Source organism: Ambystoma mexicanum, chromosome 2p, assembly GCF_040938575.1.
Source record: "Ambystoma mexicanum isolate Mex_15411 chromosome 2p, UKY_AmexF1_1, whole genome shotgun sequence".
Classification (NCBI taxonomy): domain Eukaryota; kingdom Metazoa; phylum Chordata; class Amphibia; order Caudata; family Ambystomatidae; genus Ambystoma; species Ambystoma mexicanum.
The window spans coordinates 1,402,502,989-1,402,525,546 of NC_090923.1; the positions used below are offsets into that span (position 1 = coordinate 1,402,502,989).

A 22,558-nucleotide genomic window follows, 5' to 3' on the forward strand; every position below is an offset into this window, starting at 1 on the left:
CATGAGGATAAATTGGAGTATGCGCGCGGTTAATCTCATTAACTTTTTAAGTTAGAGTTGATTAGTGCGAACAACATTTATTTTGGAGCATGAGGCAGCAGAGCGTTGGGTTTCTTTTCAACAGCTGTCCAGTCTTTCAGAGAGTGCTCGAGAGCCGTAAGGTTTAGAAGAAAGAACCTTAATACGCACGTGAACGTTACATGCGTATCACGTTGGAATTGTATTGCAAAGCTAATTCTTCGTAACGGGCAGCAAGTTACCTCAGGAGATGTCTCGGATTATCGCCTACAGCCCTACAGAGCATGGAACTTCAGAGACAGCACAGAAAACATCGCCTACGTGGCAAAAGCTAAGCAAAGATAGCTGATAACATGAGCAATGTTAAAAGCGGTAACTTTAAGAAAGGTTTAAGTTGAAGAAGTTACACACAGCAGTTTCAGATCGTGTTAGTAACTAACTCTATAGTTCAAGTTAAGCATTTCAGTAGGTGGAGTCAAGACAGCCTTTTGAAATAAGGTCTAGCAAGAGTTATTAGAGAGAAGAGTTTTCAATTCCTTCATGTTTAATTCAGTTGCAAGGAGATCAGGACTGAAGGAATCTGATAGTATGAAAAGATAAGGTTCCAGTCTAGTTCAGAAGAAGACGAGAGCAAGGAGAATAACATTTATTAGCCTTTCAGCAGCAGGCAAAGGCTTACAGGTATAGTGAGAAGACAGAGCAAGTGACATATACACTAGAATGTTCAGAAGAATAGTTGAGATGATATGTAACCCATCATGTGTTTTTCCCCAGGTCTGAGCGAGTTGTCAAAATCAATTGCAAGGCTTCTGATGGCGGCAAGCAGTACCTGGTTTATTATTTTACCCACTTCCCCCTTTCTCCCTGGGGTTTTCAGCACTGCAATTTTAAGCTTGAAGATTGCAAACTGGGCAAACCTAGGGGGTCTGTGGGGCCATCAGCTCTTGCAGGAAGCAAAAACTGGGACCTGAAACCCTGGACTTGAGGCCAAGGATAAATCTTGCAGTCCTATTCTGGATTAGTTGGAGGGGGCGAAGGGAGGAAAGAGGAAGGTTGAGGAGGCGGCTATAACAGTAGTGAAGCCTAGAGAGAATCAGCGCTCCAGAGACAGTGAGCATCTGGGGAAGGTGAGGAAATGTGAATGACCAGAGGAGATGAAGCTGAAAATTGGACTTCTTGGTAAGGTCTGTGATGTGTGGAGAGAAGGATAGAGGAGTCAAAGATGATCCCAAAGTTATTAGCCCCACAAGTAGGGGAGGCGAGGGGAGGGGAACCAAGCAGTCTGGCCAGAGAGTGAGGGAGAAACTCGGAGCAGGCATCCCAATGAGAAGGATCTCTGTCTTGCTGGCATCGAGGCAGAGATCAATGTCAGAGCACCATGCCTGAATAGCAGTCGGGAATAAGGCAGGAAGAGGTAGGGGAAGGCAGCCGGAAAGAGAGCTGTGTGACACTGGAAATGAGGGGAGTAGGTGGAGATCAGGTGGACCAGAGGGGCCAGGTATATGTTAAAGAGCCATGGCGATAGGGTAGATCCCGGAGGGACGCCGCATCTAGCGAGTGAGGTGGTGGAGAGAAAAGGACCCATTTGAACTTGGGCGGGTCTGTGAGAGAGGAAAGAGGCATGCCACACCAGGGCCCTGTCCCTAATGCCTAGGGTGTCACTGAGATGGTTTATGAGGATGGAGTGGTTGACAGCGTCAAAGGCAGAGGAAAGATTGAGGAGGATCAGAACAGAAGGAGTGTTAAGAGTCCAGTTTAGAGAGTATGTCTTCGGTATTCAGGAGAGCCGTTTCAGTGCCTCTGGCTGCCCTGAAACCGGACTGGTGATCATGGAGGCAGCCAGCCATTTCGGTGTGGATGGTCAGTTCGGGGATGACCACCTTCTCCATGCGTTTGCCAAAGAAAGGGGTGATAGAGATAGGTAGATGGTTAGCTGAGCAAGAGGGGTCAGCAGACGGTTTTATTAGGAGAGTGTGCACAAAAGAATGCTTGAGGGGTTGAGGGAAAGAGTGGTGACAGATGTCAGCCAAGGCAGGGGTGAGATTGTTGATGTTGTCCTTGATGGGTCTGGAGGAGCAGGGTAGCACCTGTTTAGAGGCGACTTTCAAAGAGCGGACAACTTTAGAAATCTCATCTGGTGCTATGGGAGAAAATGAGTAGAGTATGGGTGGGGAGAGAAGGGGGTCTGAAGAGGCAAAAGAAGGAGGGTGGTGGGGGGAGTAGATGACAGCAGGACAGTATGTCAAAGGGTTTTGGAGGAAAAATGGGAGGCTAGCGCAGAGCATTAGGCCTTGGCTGGGGGAGGAGGAGAAGAAGAAGAGGAGGAGACTGCGGTAGGAATGGTGAGTTCCTTGCAGATTTTAAAGAGTTCAGCCGTGTTATTTGTGGCTCCAGAGATGAGAGCTTGGTCATGAGCTCTTTTCTTGGAGCAGATGGAAAGGTGGTATTGCCTTTGGAGTAGACGGCAGGTCAGTTTGTCAGGGGATGAGCTAGATATCTGCCACTTGGCTCTGCCGCTTTGCACTTTAGTTTCAATGCGGCTAAGTCTGAGTCATACCAAGAGTTGAATTTGGGGGCAGGCTCCAAGGTGTTCCTCATGACAGGGGCAAAGATGTCCAGGATGTTAGTGATAGAGAGATGGCGGTTAGTTAGGGAAGAGTCTGAAGGAGAGACTTCAAAGAAGGGAGAGAGATGAAGGTGGACACAAAGGCACTGATTGACACGTGCTTCATCAGTCGAATGATGGAGGAGACTGGCAGTGACAGGAAGAGAGGAGAGAGTGGGCGGACCAGGAGAGGGGGTAGTGAGTGGGTTGGAAAGAGGGATGTCTGTTGAGATGAGGGCATCCAGCGTGTGCCCTGCAGAGTGGGTTGGACCAGAGTGGAGACTAGTGAGGGTGAGAGTGTTGCAGAGGTCACAGAAGAGAGCAGTGGCCACATTAGGGGAGTCAAGATGGATGTTGAAGTCCCCAAGGAAGATAAGTTTGGTGGAGGAGGTAAGAGGAGGAGAGGTCGGCCCATTCGGAAAGGAAGAGGGAGGAATGACTGGGAGCTCTGTAGATGGTAGCGAGTGTCACAGAGAAAGAAGTCGGCCTGCAGACTAGGCTTTCAAAGGAAGAACAGTATTGAGTGGGGATGAGGGCAGCAGGAACCTGCTAATGGAAGATCAGAGCCACTCCTCCACCAGATTGGGAGTGCCTGGGGTTGGATTTGATCTTGTAGCCATCAGGAAGAAGAGTGTCAAAAGCATTGACAGATCTAGCCTTGAACCAAGTCTCAGTAAGGGAAGAGGACGTCAAGGTCTTGGAGGAGGCGACAGATGTCAGAGGAGTGTTTAATGGCAGAGCGAGAATTGAGGGTAGCTAAGTGAAGGTGGTGACCACCTTTAAAGTATTTGCGGGGGGGCAGGGGTGTGTTGCTGCCTGTGGTGGTCGGGTGGGGAGGGGGAAATAAGGGAAGGAGGGGTGGATGGAGAGTGTGGGAAGTTGAAAAAGGAAGGAAGACTCCTGTCCAGACGGAGAGGGTTGGGCTGAGAGCCTGAGGCCACGATTGTGCCATTGTGATAGACATTAATGGTGTATTTGGAAGATGCAAAGTGAGCCAAGAGCACTTCTCATCTAGTGCCGCCAGTAATGGGGGAAGAGAAGAACGGGGAGAGGACAGAGACCATGTGAGGGGTCCATAGGTTAGTTGAAGGAACAGCAGAGGATGTCGGGGATAGTCTGCCTGGAGGAAGTATCGATGTAGGTGTCAGCGATGGGCAGAGCAGGGTTGGATGTTAGGAATGCCTTTTTTGTTTCTTCCTTCCAGACTTTGAAAAGATGGGGGAGACAGATCACCAAGAAGGAAAAAGGAAAAAAGAGGAGGTTAAGGGGGGGGTCAGATGATACCAGGGAGAGGGTCCGAGGCATTATTCAACGATAGAATCGAAACAGGCAGCCAAGCAGATAGAAAACAATAGATGTGCTGCAAGAGCACAGATTTCTATGTCAAAGGCAAGATTGAAAAAGTACCTAAATTCGCATTTTGCAGAGAGCACTCTAAAGCATACAAAATGAAATGGCAGCACAGATGGAAGCATAGAGTAAAGAAAAGGTAAGGTATTTATCTTCGTTTGGAGCAGTGAGTTAGGAGAGCAATAGAGCAGCAGACTTTATGCGGTATAACATGGAGGTAATGCTTTGGGTGCTAGATCAGAAGTTACAGATGTGTAGTGGTGAAAGTGGCAGGCAGCAGTTTAAGCGGTGATAGTGTCAAGTAAGAAGGATGGATCAATGTGTGTTATGGCTGCTTACCAGGGCAAGTGAAGTCCTTGGGTATCCTTTAGGGGTGAAAGTCCGGAGGAAGTTACTTGGAGAGGTGCCACTTCCCACCCCGAACAGGCTCAGACACGGGCCTTAGTGTGGGCCTCGGAGGGGGCCGGTGTTCGCCAGCCGGCTCACGTGATTGGTCCAAGAATACAACATCCTGGCGCAGCATTCCACCCATCATGACTTGATCTCAGGTACCAAGCGTCATAGTGCTGAAGTGTATAGTGCCCATCATCAAAAGCTCAAACTATTCAAGCTGATACTTTAACAGTCATATGCTAAGGTTTTATTCAACCCACTCTAGAATTTGTGTTTTATGGATACCAGTATCTGTACTATTTTATTTTGGTTCCTTGTGCATCATTGTGCAGTCCACAAACTCACAAGCCCCATAAGTATTCTTTTGTAACATGATACGTTATGATTGGATATTTATAACGCGCTTAATACCCAGTGGTTTCTAAGTGCAGACCCGGGGATGGAACCGGTGTTGCTCTGTGTCGTCTTGCTTCCAAGGCGAGCACGTTGCCCTTGAGCTATCCTCCCAAGACATAATTCAGATAACCTAGCCTATATTGTAAATCATAGGTGCAGAGGCGTTGCTGGGGGGGGGCTAAGGGGGATATTGTCATGGGCGCTACTCCCGAGGGGCCAGGACTGGCCCAGCGCCCTCAGAAGCAGACCCGTCTTCCACTACTCCGGACCCAGCAGACCCCTATAGGGGCCCGTTGGACCGTGTCCTGGCGCCTTTGGCGCCAGGCTCATGAAGGGTTTCAGTCCCAGCGCCATAGGCGCCGGGCTCATATTGATAAACAGTGTAATAATGCTTGGGTGGACTTACCTGAGGCAGACCATGCTGCATATTTACCCAGAACAATCCAGTCTGGTTGCAGTCCCCAGCCATCAGGGCTGGGAGGAACTATTCCCTCCATTCAGGAACTCTTTTCTTACCTGGGTGGAACCGGAGGAAGAACACACACTGGAAGCACTTCTCTGCTATTTAAACCACGTCCGATGGAAAACATGTGCTTCGCGTTATTCTGCAGCAGCAGCAGGACGCTCACCGAGTCGGCTCCTGCATTCCAGGTCCAGAGTCATCTTCAGCTTCCGCGCAGCAACCTGTGGATGAAGAAAGACACAGAACAATACTTACCAGATCCCGGAATCCAGTCACCGGCACAACCTGCAAAGAATAAACATAAGGTTAGAAAAGTGCAACTCGCTCGCAGCCGCGCCCGCTTACCCGATCCATCCGTGATTGCAACGGAGCTAACCGCGGCCTTCTCTTCGGCAGCTTCTCTGCACCTGAAAGGCAAAGGACATAATTAAAAAGGGATTCGGGTGAAGGCAGTCGCATTCATCTTAACTTACCAGTTTTTGCACGCGCAGAAGCGGCCGCATCAACCGCAGCATCCCGGCACCTGAAAACTAGAAAAAGGACATTATTAGAGGTGCCATTAAAAGCGGCCAACGATCATTATACTTACGTGCATCGGCACGTGCAGTGGCAACGGATATAAAGCCCGCAGCATCCCGGCACCTGAAAACTAGAAAAAGGACATTATTAGAGGTGCCATTAAAAGCGGCCAACGAACATTATACTTGCGTGCATCGGCACGTGCAGCGGCAACGGAAAACTACGCCCACAGCATCCCGAGGCCTGAAACAAAGGAAAAGGGACATTATTGAGGTGCCCATCTTTTAAAGCCTAAAGACTACAGTATACTTACAGGCATCCGCTCGTGCAGTAACGGCGGCATCGCTCTTCGGCATCCCAGCACCAGTGCCACAACTAAAGCCGCAAAAGACTTGAGCCTCAACACTGAACTCATCCAGTGACGTAACTGGAATCCACGCACCCCTGCACCAGACGCAGGATGGAGAGCTCAGCATTTATACGCCTAAGGTGAGAGCTCGCCGAGACAAGTAGAAAGCTAGGCTTTGGGAGAAACTGGCGATTGGTGGGAGAAGAAATCCCATCAAATGGTGATTAACCCTTTTTCTTCCACCTGCAGAAAACTTACCCTGCAAGTCAGACATTCGATAAGAGGAAGCCCAGTCCTGAGAGTCGTCCGAGCTCTACGCTTCTCAATTGAAGAAACGATAGCAGCCCAGCCGGGATCAGCGCCTCCGTCGGAATCAGGTGAGCGTTACAGATATAGCCCCTGCTCTTTTGATTTTAGCCCCAGATAGAATCTCAGGAGCTACAACTAAAAGACTAGCTAGCCCCTAGTCCCAACACTTCCAACATCAGCTTAGCCCCAGGTTTTTTCCAGGCCTAGCAACACCCCTGCATAGGTGTCAATGTAGTGTACCAGCCAAGCAAGTCATTGAAGGGCACAGTGTTTGAGGCATGGGACCTGGCTCTAGCAACCAAATTTCTCAGGCTCTAATAGCCGACGGTGCAGTGTAGCAGAAGTTTTTCCTCGTCCCAACCGGTTACTACAGGGACTTGTCAGAAAGTATTCCCAGAGAGCATGGAATCCTTGAGAGCCTTCTACTCTGCTGGTCTTTCCACCCAGAAAAGGCCTCCAAGGAGGGCTCACAATGGAACGCTGTGGTAAACCAAGTGCAGGAAAAATCTAAAATACTCAAGGCCTTGCACCAGAAGTGTAAGGTGGAACCTTTGGCCTCTCACTGTCAGCACTGAGTTTGCCCCGAGAAGTCCACATACAAGACACAGACGTTGGGTCCCCTCCAACACTCACACCAAACAGGCTTCCTGTGGGTAGGAGCTGTCATATGGAGTCAAGGTATGTAGAGGGCTCACTGCTTGGAAAGGAAGAGCAGGATCTAGGAATCGTTTTTACTATTCAGGAGGTGTAAGACATAAAAACGGATTATGTGTAGTATATTGTGGCTTTGGGTGCTATATGCTGGGTTATTGTTGCACAACGTGCTACCACTTTGCCCTTGATATTGTAGAACATATTTCTAGCCACGCTCAACGAGAAGGAATTAGACAACCCAAGAGTTTTTTGTTGCATCTTTTCAAAATATGTACATTTGTTACACTGCTTCAAATTTCTCAAACCACAATATAAACTCCCTCAGTGACTCCTTATCAGCCACCCTAATCCAGCATCCATCACTCGCTATATTAGGAGACTTTAACATCTGGTTTGATGTCCCCTCCAATCCTATGACTCGTTCTCTCATTGACAACTTAGAAGCCCTCAGCTTGAACTTGAAAAAGAGAACTTGAAGGACCAACCCCACACCTCAATACAAGACCGCCTTTGCAAGACTGAATAGGGCCTACCTGACCGGAATCAGAAACGTCAAAGAAAATTTCGATGGAAGTCGAATCTCTAACTCCTATAACCCTAGAAGGGAACTCCAAAAAATCATCCCTGAATTCAAGACTCTGAGCTGCTTAACTCCTCCCTTATCACATTCCCAAACTTTCTGCAACACACTATCTGACCCCTTCCATCACATCAAAATTGATATGCACTGCTCCATCATCTCCAAACTAGCTTAGGTCATCCTCCCATTCTCCTGCCTTTTACTCAGTCCTAACCCCCCCCACCCTCTGTTCAATCAGCCAGTCCTCTCCACATTCACACCTATTTCCCACTCTGAATTCATCAATCTCCTAGCACTAAGGCTCCCCTGGAGATCCCTGTCCCGCTTCTCTTCTCAAAATGTTGCTCGGTCAATTAATAACAATTCTCCCTCGGTTGGTATCGTCCCGAGGCCTTCAAAACATCTTATGTCAAGCCCCTTCTCAAAAAACCCTCTCTCAACCGCCTCCTTCCTTTAAACTACCGCCGTATCTCTAACACCTGCTTCATTGCCAAACTCCTAGACCACACTTCTTACAAGCAGCTCAGCCTCTTTCACAGAGGTCAACAGGCTCCTCGACCAAGCCTAATCGGGTTTCAGACCCCTTTGAGGAACCAAATCATCTTGTGTCCATCTGGGATGATCTAAAAAGAACATTAGCCTCGAAAGGATGCACTGCATTTATCCCTCTCGACCTATCTGCTGCTTTTGACACCATTCACCACCCAATACTCATGGACAGGCTCTACATACTAGGGATCATCAGAGATTCAGCCCTAAAATGGATCTCGTCATTCATTTTTAGTTATTTGCAAATCACGCTCCATCCGCCTTCTCCTTTACCCCTTGCTCTGTTCTGAAAAGGGTCCCACGGGAAGTCTCCCTCTCATCCCTTCTCTTCAATATCTACCCCAGCCCACTGCCGGTACTCTCCTGCTCTCAGAACCTTTTATGCTAGAACAATGCAGAGGACACCCAGATATTTACAAGATACCCAAGACAACAGACCCTACCTCTCCTCCTGCTTCTCTGCAAATGACCACTGGATGACAACCACTTTCTCCTTATTCCCGGCAAAACTGAAATCCTTATATGCAGCAAATTCGCTCTCATTTCCCAACCTATACACTGGCCACACTGAGCCTCACCTGCAGCTTCCTCTTCTGTAAAAAATCTTTGATGCACACTGGACTTATCACTATCCCAAAACATGAACTCCAAGTCCAGAACTTGCCACTTCTACTTGCGCATCCTGAGACAAACCTTCCCTCAACTCTCCTACCAGCACAGAGTCTCTGCAATACTTGCCTCCATCCTCTCCTGCCTAGACTATGTTAACTCCCTTCTATCTAGGCATACCAGCACAGCAGCTCAGGAAACTTCAACAAATCCAAAATTCTGCGGCCAGATTCCACCTCACCCTCTCATCCAGAGACCATATCACCCCCACCCTTAGAGTGCTGCACTGGCTCCCTATCAACCGACGGGCGACCTTTAAAGCCATATGCATCACACACTGCGCCCTCCATAATAATACTCCAGAGTTCCTCCATGACACAATCACTTGCTACTAACCCACCAGAAACCTCTGATCAGGCGCAACACTCCTCATAATCCCCCCTCACAACTAAACCAGAATGGGAGGATCTTTCAAAGTCCCCTCCATCTGGAACTCCCTTCCACTACACCGCTGCCGCAACAAAGACTACCTCTACTTCAGAAAGGACCTCAAAACCTGGCTATTTCCAGCAGCAATGTGAAACATTCCTCCCTCATCTCCATCATCACAGCATGGTTTGTCCCGCCACAGCTGCATACTTACCCAAACCTCTCCCTCTGCAAGGTGTAGCATAACACAGATCTGTCTGATCAACTCCATCCTCCTAGAAACACCATTGCTAAATTCCAACCAGGTACATGATCGGACACCATCAGGCGGTGCTAGTCGTAAATGCGGCAGCCCCGCCCCTGCACACTGGCAACCACTCACATCAGTCTACAATGGACATGTCTACGAGCCATTTGGGACCTGGTAATACCTAATGCAATGCCCCGATCAGGAACTTGGCTACGTTCACCTACGCGGATGCAAATGTGGCGGCCCCACCTAAGGACACTCGCAACCCACTAACTATACAGTGCAAAACATCCATCTACAGACGATACACCACTGATATGTCCACAAGTAAAACTGACGTATAAACGAACCAACCACTATCGCACACTCCCCCGCATCTTCAGCACCCTTCAGCATGCCTTACCTCCTAGGTGGCATATTATAGCTCGGCCAAACTGCTTATCTCAGCCTAAACCACATGCATTCTAAGCCTTAAGACATCCTCCCATTACCTTGATCACGGGATAAGGCTAGCCTGTCCTCCGCACTTACTTCTTTCATTACACCTAGAACACCCATGTTTTTAGCCTGGCCACAGCGCTTTATGTATGAGGATTGCCAGAAAATTGCAATTAAAGAGAAGTGGGTAGCCTCAATATTGCACCTAGAAGACAGTAGGGCAACCGGTCCATCACGCTTAGAAGAAGCATTACAATAGCTTGTTTATGACGCTTATAAGACTTATGATCGCAACACAGCTAGTGTGCCTAGAGGAGACTCTCCCACGGACAACCTGTTCAAAGGGTATCAGGTAATAATATCCCCATATATATCGTCGCCGTAAATAATATCGGCGGGAAAAGGTTGTGGCGATATTATTTGGGTGGCCATATATATGGGGACAGGGGCAAACAAAAAAAATAAATTGGGGGTTGCGGGGGTGTTCCCCAGCATTTTCCATGCAATAATGTCTCCACAAAAAACAGCCATTTTTCGGCGATATTTTTGTATGACGAGATTTTTGTGGCGACATTATTACATGGAACCGTTCAAACAGAGGGCATCAACAACAAAGCTCCATCCAAGACTCATGGTGCCTTCTAAACGCACAACCTCTGTGGATATCCGCTGCTGGCAAGGCTACCCACCCCACGCATCAGAATGCAGCAACGATCTACAACGAATTTGGTCTAGCTGGGAACATAACGTTTGCCTCCATTACTTCAGACTAAGCCTCAACACCTCTGCCATCAGAATACAGCGACCAACTACATCAAAAATGTGGTCATGCTGGACACAAAGTCTCTTGCATTCTAACACACTCCTGACACTTTCTCATGCCTGATATTTTGGGTTGCTTACAGGAGCCCGGCCAGCACGCCTAATTCTTTATCTTGGCCAAATGCACACAAACGTTCTAAGCCTTTTCTGAAAATGTTGCCATACTCTGGACTTTGGTCCCCAAGGGCGTTCCCACCACAAGCGCGTTGTGACCAGATTAATGGTAAAAGGTGCTATATAAATGACGACTACTACTAAAACCCAATGAGCAAAGTATGCCAGATCTATGCATAATGGAAAGTGGACTTGTGCAAAGGCAACACGTCTAGACAATGAGATGATCAAACTAGATATAGTTTTTGCAAAACTGTAGTGTGGTGTGGTGGGTGGCCAGTTTTGAATATATCATAACCTCTGGCTTTGTGCGTGGAAAGCCTCCAGGACACTGTTTTAGCCTGCTATGCCATTCAAGAAATTCACAGATCCTACATAAAACTGGCTTGGTCCAATCCTAAACTAACAATGATCAAATATCAACTGAATAGCATTTCCTGAGCTTCTGTGATGATGGGCAAAGCTAGATGGTAAGCACAGATTAATGCTGTACCTGCAGGTTCCACCTTCAAATGAATATCATGAGAAAGATCTTCTGTGTATTTCTCCTCTTCCATCGTACAGGCCCCATCAGCGGGAGCACGTGCTTCAGCAAAGTTGATGTTCGATTCAATCAAGATATCAGCTGAAAATTAAAGAAAGATTCATTGAATAGAGGAGATGTACTTGGCATTGCCCAAAACCGATCAAACTGCTAAAGAAATTAAAAGCATGGTAGACCAATCTGATAATTTGCCTTGCTGTCTGATGCTAGTAACAAAAAGTGACATTTTCAAGAGGTTCTTATGGTTTTCCAATCCCTGGCTTCCCCCCTCCGCCTCCATGCTCCACCAGATGTTTGCTATGGAGTTGGGAGAAAAAAGTCTGATATTCTGGACGTTCATGAGGGAGATGACCCTTTTAAAGCTGCTTGCAACTACTTTATCATACTGTCTTGCTTTGGGTTGTGTGATGAATCGGAAGATATCCTCACTCCTTTCCCTGAGGTGATCCCCCTTCCATATGGCCAGGCAATGGCAGCCGCTTCCTGACCCTGGGGGTGACTATATAGGGGACGACCATCTGGGGGGTGCGGGGGGTACACCTCAGGAGAGTAAAAAGACATTGTCGGAAGAAAGCACATAGCTCCCTTTTCCCTCCAAGGATGTTTCCTCAGTCCCCCATGCCTTAATGGCATAGTGTTACACTCATCCCACACCTCCTAATAGATCTATTATGATTAATCCACAAACTCCCATTAGGGAGAATGTGTTGCCAGCTAGGACGAGGAAGAGGCAAGGAGTAGTGAGAATCACTTCCTAGCAGGTTCATTACTCCCATCCTTTAAGCCATTCAGAAAGCAACTCCATAATGACTGACATAAAGAGCAACAGAGTAATGAGGATAACAGACGTGGGCGACCAACGCAGCGGTCTAGCTGTTGACAAATGAGTAAGCAAGTCGGGAAGAACCAAAGCGGACCAGTGGCAGCTGATGAGAAGGAAAGAGGAGAGCTGCATATGCCAAGCAACCTCGCAGCCCGAAGGAGGCAAGCCATGGCAGGCAACCGAGGGGTGAAACCTAAACCTACACGAAATCGGAGAAACCAAGGTGCGGGTGGTCCGCTGCTGCAAGATCGAAGGCAGCAGGGACAGAGCACAGCAAAAGCGGACACAACAGGAGTGAATTGCTTGACAGGGCACACACAAAGCCAGCACGCTGGAGTAGGGGAGAGTAGGGAAATGGTGGAGCAACCGGTAAGTCCTGTGAAGCAAGAAGGGTTACCGGGTTGCCAGCAAGCACATTTTATTCCACTGAAGCCTTAGAAACAACCAGTGAACCTAAAGGAAGCAAGTGGGTTACCAGTTGGTCAAAGTGAATGACGTCTCAAAAACTCAGTGCGAGGGAAACAGCACCATTGCTAAAGAAGTGAGAGTATTTGTACAGCAAGATGTTCATGGGTTATTAAACCTTACGTTGAAAGAAAGAGTGACTTGCATAATAATGTCCCGGTAAAGAAGTATGCCAGGTGAAGTTAAGTAACTGCAGAACAAAGTATGTGTGAGATGTGTAACAAAGTCCTGGCGGAGAAATATACCTGGTGAAGTTTAGTAGTGGTGTAAAAGTCCTGGCAGGAGAGTGTACTAGGTGAATATCAGGTTTGCCGATCTTGAATCAGAGGACTCTCGACATGTAGCTGTAGAATTCTCCCTGCCAACGTCCCTCTTTGTATTCCAAAAGGAAAACTACAAAGATAGCAGTCAGCCGAAAGACAGGATCGCTGCAGCAGCCGAGAAGCAGGAGCCGAATGGAGGCTCCAGGACACCCAATGATGACAGATGCGGAATTCCCGGATGGAGCTCAGGAGTAAAGCCTCAGACACAGAATTACAGATGCAACTTCAGAAAGTAAGAACAAGATACAATCAAGATATAGACTAGGAGAAAAACTAAGCATCAAAAGGACAGTACCTGGGTGGGTTTTAACACTTACAAACAGCTCTCCGATGAGACGTAGTGGAGGAGCCCAGCAATACCCAATCTACCCTATTCCCGACGGCACGAGGACGCCTAAACGGCACAAAAGGCAGTCTCTAGTCCGTACCTGTCCCGGCGAAACGAGGACACCTCATGAAGTAAAGCGCCAAGTGGAAGTCTCTAGTCCAGGCGCACAGTATTGGGCAATGCAGGCTCTCTCCAGATCTGTATCAGAAAGCTTGACAACCGTATGATCAGTTGTGGGTTGCAGAGTAGAAACGAAGTCCGAGTCCAATGATGAGAGAACAACTAAGTACCAATTCGGCAGGCAATATCAGGTAAGGCAGCGTTCCTAGTCGGCAGCGTGTGGGCAGAGAAATGTCCAAATCAACAGGCAGATATCGGTGAGTTAGCGTTCCGAGTCGGCAGCGTGTGAGCAGTGAAGAATCCAAATCAGTGGGCAGATGCAAGTAAGTCGGCGTTCCGAGTCGGCAGCGTGTAGGCGGAGAAATATCCAAATCAGCGGTCAGATGCAGGTAAGGTATCGGCAAGAATGGGCAGAATAAGGAGCAAGGGCAAGGGGCACGAAGAACCAAAGCAAGGACAAGAGTATGGAGGAAACCAGCAAACTCTAAGATTGAAAAAAATCAGAAGCGGCGATCGCAGTCACCCGGAAGTGTTTTAAGGGGTGGCCGTACGAGCGCGTGACTCCTCTCCCCTAAAGCCCGATAGCGTTGTTTGTGAAGCGGGATCCAAAGATGCCAGGGCAACGTGGACACTGAAGCTTTGCCATGGTATTGGCGTTGTGGGAACTTTGTGCGTTTACGTGTGAGATAACGGGGTGTCTTCCTCGAGGTATTCCTGAGAGTGAAGCCAAGTGGGTGTGTGTATAAGAAAACCCTGGCAGGAGAGTATACAGGGTAATGGTTGATGTATGTGTAATAAGACCTGGTAGGAAGGTGCACCATGTGAAGTGAAAGTTAGGAATTTGTGGGAGAAGACCTGGTGGGAGTGTCCCAGGTGAAGACCAAATATCTATTGTAAAGAACTAAAAGGAAGGCCATGCCCTTGAATTAATGAACTGTGTGGAATTGTATAGAGAAAAAAAAAGAGAGCCTTTAGGAAGATACATTCGTTAGGATTTGCAACATATAAAAAGGTGAAGAGAGCTTGGTTCACCAAGCTCTCTTCACATTTTTATATGTTCAGAGAGCGGATATCCAAGAGAATTAAAGCGTACCAAGGGGAAAAGGTAATCCTCTTGGAACACAAGTATCCTTTTTGAAGTGGTGTAACTTAAGATAAAGGATCTGGGAAAGGAAGTCGATCCCTGGAACTGTGAACATTGTTTGTTGGAAAACATTTTCGTTGGATTTGAACCTTTGTGTTGAACTTGAACATTTGAGCACTTGGAAACCTCAAGAGTCAATTCCCTTACACATTGAAGTTTAGTGTGTGAGGGCCAGAATATGATTATGGACACAGGACAGACCTTTTTATTCGGACATCTTGATACTGGGCAGACTCATTTGCTTCTTTGAGGTTGGGAAATTCCTCCTAGATTAGGGCTAGCAAAGCTTTTTCCAACCCCTTTTATGTTAATAAAGGTTTGCAGCCACAAACATGTCTCCTCTGTGTCTGCATCTCATTTCTGGCTCCTCACATCTGTCATGTACAGCTCTTTTGCCAATGACAGGCTGACCAACAGACAGCAGTGAGTGGAGAATGGATCACAAGGGGAAAGCTCATCTGTGAACACTCCCAAGCTATCCTGAAAACACAAATGCTTAGGTGATTAGCACTTTGATCACTGTAATTTCTCAAGCCAAATCTCCATCACAGCCTCAAGATTTTCGATTTGTATTCACCTTTAAGAAAGAAAAGGCCAACTAAATAAACTTAAAGCTTTCCTGTGCTGTCCAAAATGACACCCCACTTTTTCCATCAAGCAACAAAAGGTTTACATTTTTGTGGAATTGCAGATTTTATTTACACCATCAGGTCCTGCAAATTCTTAGAAATCCCACTAGACCCGCAGGGCGAGTTCCGCATTTTGCATACTCGACCGAAGAGAAATGCACTTGCCCCAAGGTGACGGGTGACAAAATATTTACTAGTGCTTTTTGTAAAATGGTGCATGTCACCATAAGCACACTTCATACTTGCTGCAATGCTGTCAATTGTGCATAGTGAAACCTGTATTTGCCATTTACTGCAAACAAAGTGTGTTTGCAGTAAATAAAAAATAGGTTTCTAACATCCCCATACTCGCCAGAAAGGTCGAGTATCATGTAAATGGTACTTGCCCTGCATAAAATCTACTCGCCAATGCTAGCGGGCTAGTAGATTTTGTGCGCCCTGACCATGCATAACAAGCTGCATGCTTCTTTCAAATGAAAAAATTAGGTGACTTGTTCAAGAAAAAAAAAAGATCCACTGAGTTTACAGACCTCTTAAGTTGTCCTGTGTTATTAAGCACATCCAATCCTACTTACTCTCCTTGCATTCTGTAACTTGAATCCCGGCATTCAAGATTGGAAATGAAAACCCCAACAGTCACAATGCAGGGAAAAAACTGTACAGGCCGAGGTGGGCTAGGGATACAAATTGTTTCTGGAAATGTTTTTTTAACAATTGGCCACATATTGCAACATAAAAGCAAGCCCAGCCTTATAAATAGAGTTGGAGTGGTTCTTGCATAAAAACATTTAGAAATAAATTGGTCTGAATAGTGAATTTGCCACTATTTAGGGATTGACATACAACATTAGTTAAGAGTGAAGCACAATATACTGGAAGCTTTATAACAAAATATTTACTTCAAAGAGATGTGGGGAAAAAGAGCTGAACAGAAGAGGACGGAGTATTGGTAAGAAGAGCAGAAAAACAGTGTACCCATACAAGAGACCCATCAAACTAAGGCCCACCAGGACATCTCCAGAGTTCCCAGAAGGCCAGTCCACCCCTGCATACAGGATGGTCTACTCACATGTGACATGGGTAATAGCGAGTTCTTTGGGGTTAACAAATTGATGCACACACAATCATATTACTAGCTTGTGGCACCATGACCTGCAAGTATTAGAAAATAGCTCAAGTTGTTGAATTCCCTCTGTGAGCCACAAATCCAGTGAAGACTTTCTGAATTCTGGTACCTATAGATATGCATCGATACCAGTACACTCCTGACATGAGGGATTTTTCACTGATTCAGAGCCAAAACAGAGTAAATAGGTAGTGGTGGCAGTATGATATGATATGTTAAGGCATTTGTAACGCGCCTATGCACAAGTGTTTCAAGTCGCGACGAGGCAAGGAAGGGGGGAACAGAGGGAGGACAATGATTTTACCAGGCCAAATGAAATTGAGATTGTGCAAGTGTAGGGGAGGGGAGGGGCAAGGGGAAAGGGGAGAGGGCAGTGCTATATATGGGATCAAAACAATAACAAGGAGTGGGGCCAGCAGGTGGCAGGTGCAAGGGTAAGTGTAGAAAGCAGGTGTCCAAAAGTGCAGGTACGGGGACTCACTGTAGGGTTACAGATACAGACCCAAGTGCAAGGGTTGCCGGGAGGCAGTGCAGGTGTGCATGATTGCCCTCCCCTCAACTCCACCCTGCGACAACACGACTGTCCCAACAACCAATAACGATAGGCAGACATTTCCTGCACAGCAATGGATGGGCATGCATTCTAAGCTAGATAGAAAAAATGAGAACCATCTAAAACAATAGGTCTACCTTTATAACAGTTAAAATCATGTGCATTGAGTGTGTGGCTTGTGTATAAAGTTTGATGAAACTGTGAGAAGAGGGTTGTGTTACCTTTTTGTAGTCTCAGAAAAGAGGGAAATATGCCTTGCTTTACTCCGCTTAGCAGAAATAATGTACACTCATGGGAAGTGGAAGAAACTACAGCCACTTTCTTTAGCTGAGATGTGATCTAATTGGACAATACGGGTACTTCTTAGCCAGGTCGCAAAATCTTCAACAGTAGTTACCAGTGCATAGCAGGGCTGCTTTGCTCTTATCAGTACACTACCAGAAGTGTATAGCAGGCCAGAAAGTCAAATATTTTGAAAGTTCATTGAACGCTTGGTCACCAAAAACTTGGCGCTAGAAGTTTCTAAAAGGTAAATTAGGCTCATGAACTAGGGAACAGGCATGCAGAATATAAGGCTGACATCAATTATGTGTTAGAGATAATGCCAGCAAATACCAATAAGACCCAGAAGGAATTTCAGACTGCATGATTGGGGAAGATAGACAATTCTTCAGATCTTCTGTTGAGGCCATAGAGCTTAGATTATCAATATGAAATTAGTAGCCAATATCACCATTAGCAATAAGAAATTCATAATCTACAGTACATTTTATGAAGCACAGTTACTTCCTATATTTAGAGCCACTGGAACCCTTCCCTTCCAGAGTTCACACAACATTAGAGCAGAGCACTATTTTGTGAAACAATTTGAGGTATATGCTGGTGCACATTACTAGTTAGGAAACCTCACAATAATTACGCTGCCCAAACCATCCCCATCAGATTTAGATGAAAATCCCAAGATTGAATGTATGTGATACCACCAACCCAATTAACAAGTCTAACGTATGCTATGTGCAGACGAAAATAAGGTGATCTGTCAAAATCTGAAGCAAAACAGAGAATGACTGTCAGGTAGGTTTTCAGGGTAAAGGAGATTTTGCATCGCTTGACTTTCCTAAACACACAAGATATTACAATCCTTTACAATGGCTATTCACATGACATATTGATACAAATGCTCACAATACACTGCTGCAGGTCCCGAGACAAAAAAAAAAGAAAGAAAGAGTCAAAAACATGCATTCTGCATTAAAGGAATGGTTAAAAAATGTTATTGCCCCTACGGGTCGGCCATGTGTTTTTAAGCCTAAATCGCTCGATTTTAGAAAAATTTCCTTTGCACCTTACCCGAGTTTTCATCCATTAAACACACGCGAAAACATGCATCAGGGAGCTGCCATTTTGTGATAATCCTATCATTTCCCCCATCGCCCTGGCTGACCTGCTTTTGCGGCACTAAATCATATCCCCCGCCCCTGAGCCCGACATTATCAAAACATTCATATTCCCCACCTCTCTCCGTGACGTTTCTGTGCTGCGTAGGCAAACGCGCCCAGTCGTCTTCTACGCGACTTCACACAGAACCCGGAAACCAACACAGACCAGCTCACAACACAGCGCGCCACAATTCAGAATATAAAACTGTACTTTAAAATCAAACAGCAACACGGTTAATTTGGTAAAGTACATTTATTTGACATTAAATGTTTATAGAATATTCAGCAATTGCCATATGAACTCCGAAAGTCATTTATTTTCTTTTATCTCTATCCGCAAATCCGTAAAAGTTTATCGTGAGTCACGCGCTGTTCCTTTATGGTACACAGGGTGTTGGTTTTTGTTCAAAGAAGCACTTTTCCTGCACGTTGCACCGCAAGGCTGTTCCATCAAGTAGGCACTAGGCCAGCGTAAAGGTTGATATGTTGCTTCTAGCCGCTAGTACCGCGTAAGGGCATATGGGCCCTTGGCGATCGTCCCATAAGATCATCAGAATGGTGCAGTTGTTTACATTAAGCTGCAAGCTGGCGGTTGAAAACACCATCTGCCGGTGTCTGAAACTGGTGGCAGTGGCAAAAGGGAAGGATATACCGGTTTTGAAAACATAAAATGTATAATTAGTCTCGCCAGCCGATCTTTATTAATATTATTCATTTTATCTATTACGGCCGAGCTGAAACTATTTTCTTTCAAGGATAGTGCAATGGAGTATGTTCGGCTCTAAAATCAATGCGAAAACTAACTAAATAAATCGAGGTTAGTACACAATGAGAAACTACTTTTTGTCTACATGCGTGTGGAATGTGGACCTGCATGCCCATGTGCCCGCTACAAGGACGATCCCACAAACGTTTTCAAAGCTCTTCATTCATTCTATTATTCATGCATCCATTCATTAATTCTTCATTCCGGTATAAAAGCGTCTAAAGAGTTACTTACATTATATTTGCAATTTCCATTGTGTGCGTAATGCAGTCTGTAAATCCCTCTGTGCTCTTGACAACGATTTTTCGTATACTGAACATGAAACTCAGTCTAGTTTCAGAATTTTCTGCCTTATCGTCTTACGTTATTGCACCCCCCATACCCTCTTCAAATGAAGTTCGTTCAGCATGGTCCCCGTCTCTCAAGGTAAAAAAACAATAGAACCTTATACTGCCATTGCGAGTTGTGGGCCTCTTCAGGGCGCGAGCTGAAAATCAAAGCCGCTGACCTTCACTAGAAATGAGCATACATTCTTTCTTTGCAACATCCCGTAGTAAAGCCATCTGTGAGAACTTGAAGTTTCGAATCCATCTATGTAGTCGCCTCAATGTGCAAATGCAAACTGGCTTCTCTCCCATCTGCAAGGGCTCGCTTGGCGCGTTCTAAGGCCCCCAATTTTGTCCTCGTTGTCTGCGAGCTTTGAAGCCCCAAAGAACCATAACTATTGAGACTCAATTTTTTGGGGAAGGTCAGGGAAAGTATAAAGTACCCGAGGAGTTGAGTTGAAAGTGAGATTTATTGTTTGTTTGTTTTATTATTTGCAATACGCAAGCCTCCCCTCGGTTAACAGTGCCCAGCATTTGGAAGAGATTGGGAAAATTAGTTACATCAACAAAAATATATACATACACATATAGACAAGGTCAGCAATATGAGGTGAATAGAGGGAGAATTCAAAGATGACACCCAGGTTGTTCGCCACCCAGGATGGTGAAGGTAGGGGTTAGGGTTAGCGTACTTTGTATGCACACTGTACAATAACATTTCTTTACAAAAAGACAATCGTATTACAATTATTTAAACCGGGATTTGTACTTCACAACCAGCTCTCCTTTGGGTTGACATGGCACAGTGGCAATGTTGGATGGCAATGGATCAGTGCTCTGCACAGAAACGTTCAAAATTCCATATCTGTGCTTCTCTAATCAGCAACAATAAGGCTTTTGACAAAGTCGAACTCCATTTCCTCAGACTGGTTTGATCACCCATTGCTTACTTCTTTTTGAAAAGGCCTTAGTGTAGCGAGGCATCCTTACATTACCCTTAGTCCTAGATTGTTCACGGCCGAGATTCTCGTTATGGGCCAAGACCGCTAGTAGAGTCCTATGTCTCATGCCCTGTATCCTGAAATGATATGATATGATATATGATAAGGCATTTGTAAAGCGCCTATACACAAGTGTTTCAAGGCGCGACGAGGCAGGGGGGGGGGGAAAACAAGGGGAGACAGACAACGATCTTACTAGGCCAGGTGTCATTCAGATCGCGCAAGTGCAAAGGTAGAGGGGAAGGGAAAAGTGCATGGGGGAAAGGGAGAGGGGAAGTGCAGTACAGGGTTATAAGCATACAGCATACAGGATAAATAACAAGGGCCAGCTGGTGGCAAGTGCGAGGTAAGTGCAGACAAGTGCTGGGAAGGGGGGCTGTATGGATACAGACACAGTCCCGTAGTGCAGGGGTTGCCGTGGAGGCAGTGCAGGGGAGAGTGGCTGGGCCGAGAACGGTGAATGGCCCAGTTGCAGATTCAGTGCAGTTTCAGTAGTATTAGCAGGGGAGAGGGGGAGAGAAAGCGGAGGCAAAGAGGAAGGTTTTGAGGTGCTTCCGGAACCGGAGGTGGTTCTCCTCAAGTTTCAGGGAGGTAGGAAGGCTGTTCCAGAGGCAGGCCCCTGCAGTGGAAAGAGATCTGCCCCCAACTCGTTGTCTGGAGAAGCCGCTGACCCTGAGGGAGTTGGAGGCGGATGAGCGAAGAGCCCGAGAAGGAAGATATTTAGGAAGAGAGAGTTGAAGGTATTTTGGCCCAAGGCCCCAGACGGCCTTGTGGACAATGCAGAGGGTTTTGAACTTGATCCTCGCAGTCACTGGGAGCCAGTGTAGTGATTTCAGTCCTGGAGAGATACGGTCCCTGGGCTTGAGGCCAAGGACAAGTCTTGCAGTCCTGTTCTGGATGAGTTGCAAAGGGCGGAGAGTAGAGGCGGGCAGATTAAGATAGAGGCTGTTACAGTAGTCCAGCTTAGAGAGAACCAGGGCGCTAGAGACAGTGAGCTTCTGGGGGAAGGAGAGGAAAGGAAGGATACCTCTGAGGAGGTGTAGCTGGTAGTGTGACTTCTTAGATACGTCGGATATGTGAGGAGAGAAGGAGAGTGTGGAGTCGAAGATGACCCCAAGGTTTTTTGCCTTGCAGGTAGGAGTAGGAAGAGGGCCCAGAGAGGCCGGCCAGAGAGCAGCAGGGAAGGAGGGAGTGGGAGTGCCGATGAGTAGAATCTCAGTCTTACTGGCATTAAGGCAGAGGTCGTTGGCGGCACACCATTCCTGGATAGCAGAAAGACAGTCAGAGATGAGGGAAGGAGAAGAGGAGGCCGAGGGTAGCCTGAAAATGAGTTGGGTATCATCCGCATAGCACTGAAAGTAGGGGCAGAGAGCGGCGATGTGGTGGGCGAGAAGTGCCAGATACTGGTTGAACAGCCAGGGAGAGAGGTTAGATCCAGAGGTTAAATGCAAGCGCTTTGGCCTGTACTTTAGGCACATATTGTGGAACACCTCCAAACCTCCTGTGTGACAGAATTCCGTCAGTCCCCTCAAATCTCTTGATAGAGTTTTATCGAAAACAATCTTCTCAATGGCTTTGTGTGTCGGTGAAGATGGATTCAACCACTTCTTCCGTGTCTCCACTGGGGACAAAGGGCCATGTTCACATTGGTGGAAATGTAGGTTTTCGGACCAGCGGTGCACGTTGGTACAGTGGTGCATCAGTGACCGCCATTTTTCAAGTAGTATTTCCACTGACCCTTCACAAGTTTTGGAGCTCCACCAATGATGGTTGCTGATAGACTGGGACCACTCTGAAATACTTTCCAAACCTTTTTTTTCCCTGCAGCCGAGATTTTCTTATTGATTGATTTAGCAAGATGCCATACGTCAAATTGATGTTTAATATGTGGGAACTGCTCTCTCATTGTCTTGGCAATTGAAACGTGTCTGTCTGTGGCTATGAGGTCGATGTGCATTCCCCTCGATTGCAGATTTCCACTGCTTTTATAAATCCTAGTTTCTCCATGGCCACTGAGGATGTACATTGTGTTACCTGCACGACCACCGAACTCACAATTTTCTTACTATCCATGTCCTGAAAGTGGTAGGTGCAGTACTTGGCAGAAAATCCAGGGCTGTTGCA

General features: G+C 46.6%; 1 protein-coding gene across 30 annotated transcripts in view; it reads right to left on the reverse strand.

Annotated features, from left to right (window-relative positions):
- MAP4 (microtubule associated protein 4) overlaps positions 1-22,558 on the reverse strand; it is a 2,534,981-nt gene that overhangs the window by 1,128,142 nt on the left and 1,384,281 nt on the right. For 28 of the 30 annotated variants that reach the window (XM_069645850.1, XM_069645857.1, XM_069645873.1 and 25 more), the window contains one exon: positions 11,341-11,472. The exons of the other annotated variants lie outside the window; for them this stretch is intronic. In XM_069645850.1, coding sequence (XP_069501951.1) covers positions 11,341-11,472 — 132 coding nt within the window. The remainder of the gene's footprint in view (positions 1-11,340; positions 11,473-22,558) is intronic. 30 annotated transcript variants of the gene reach the window in all.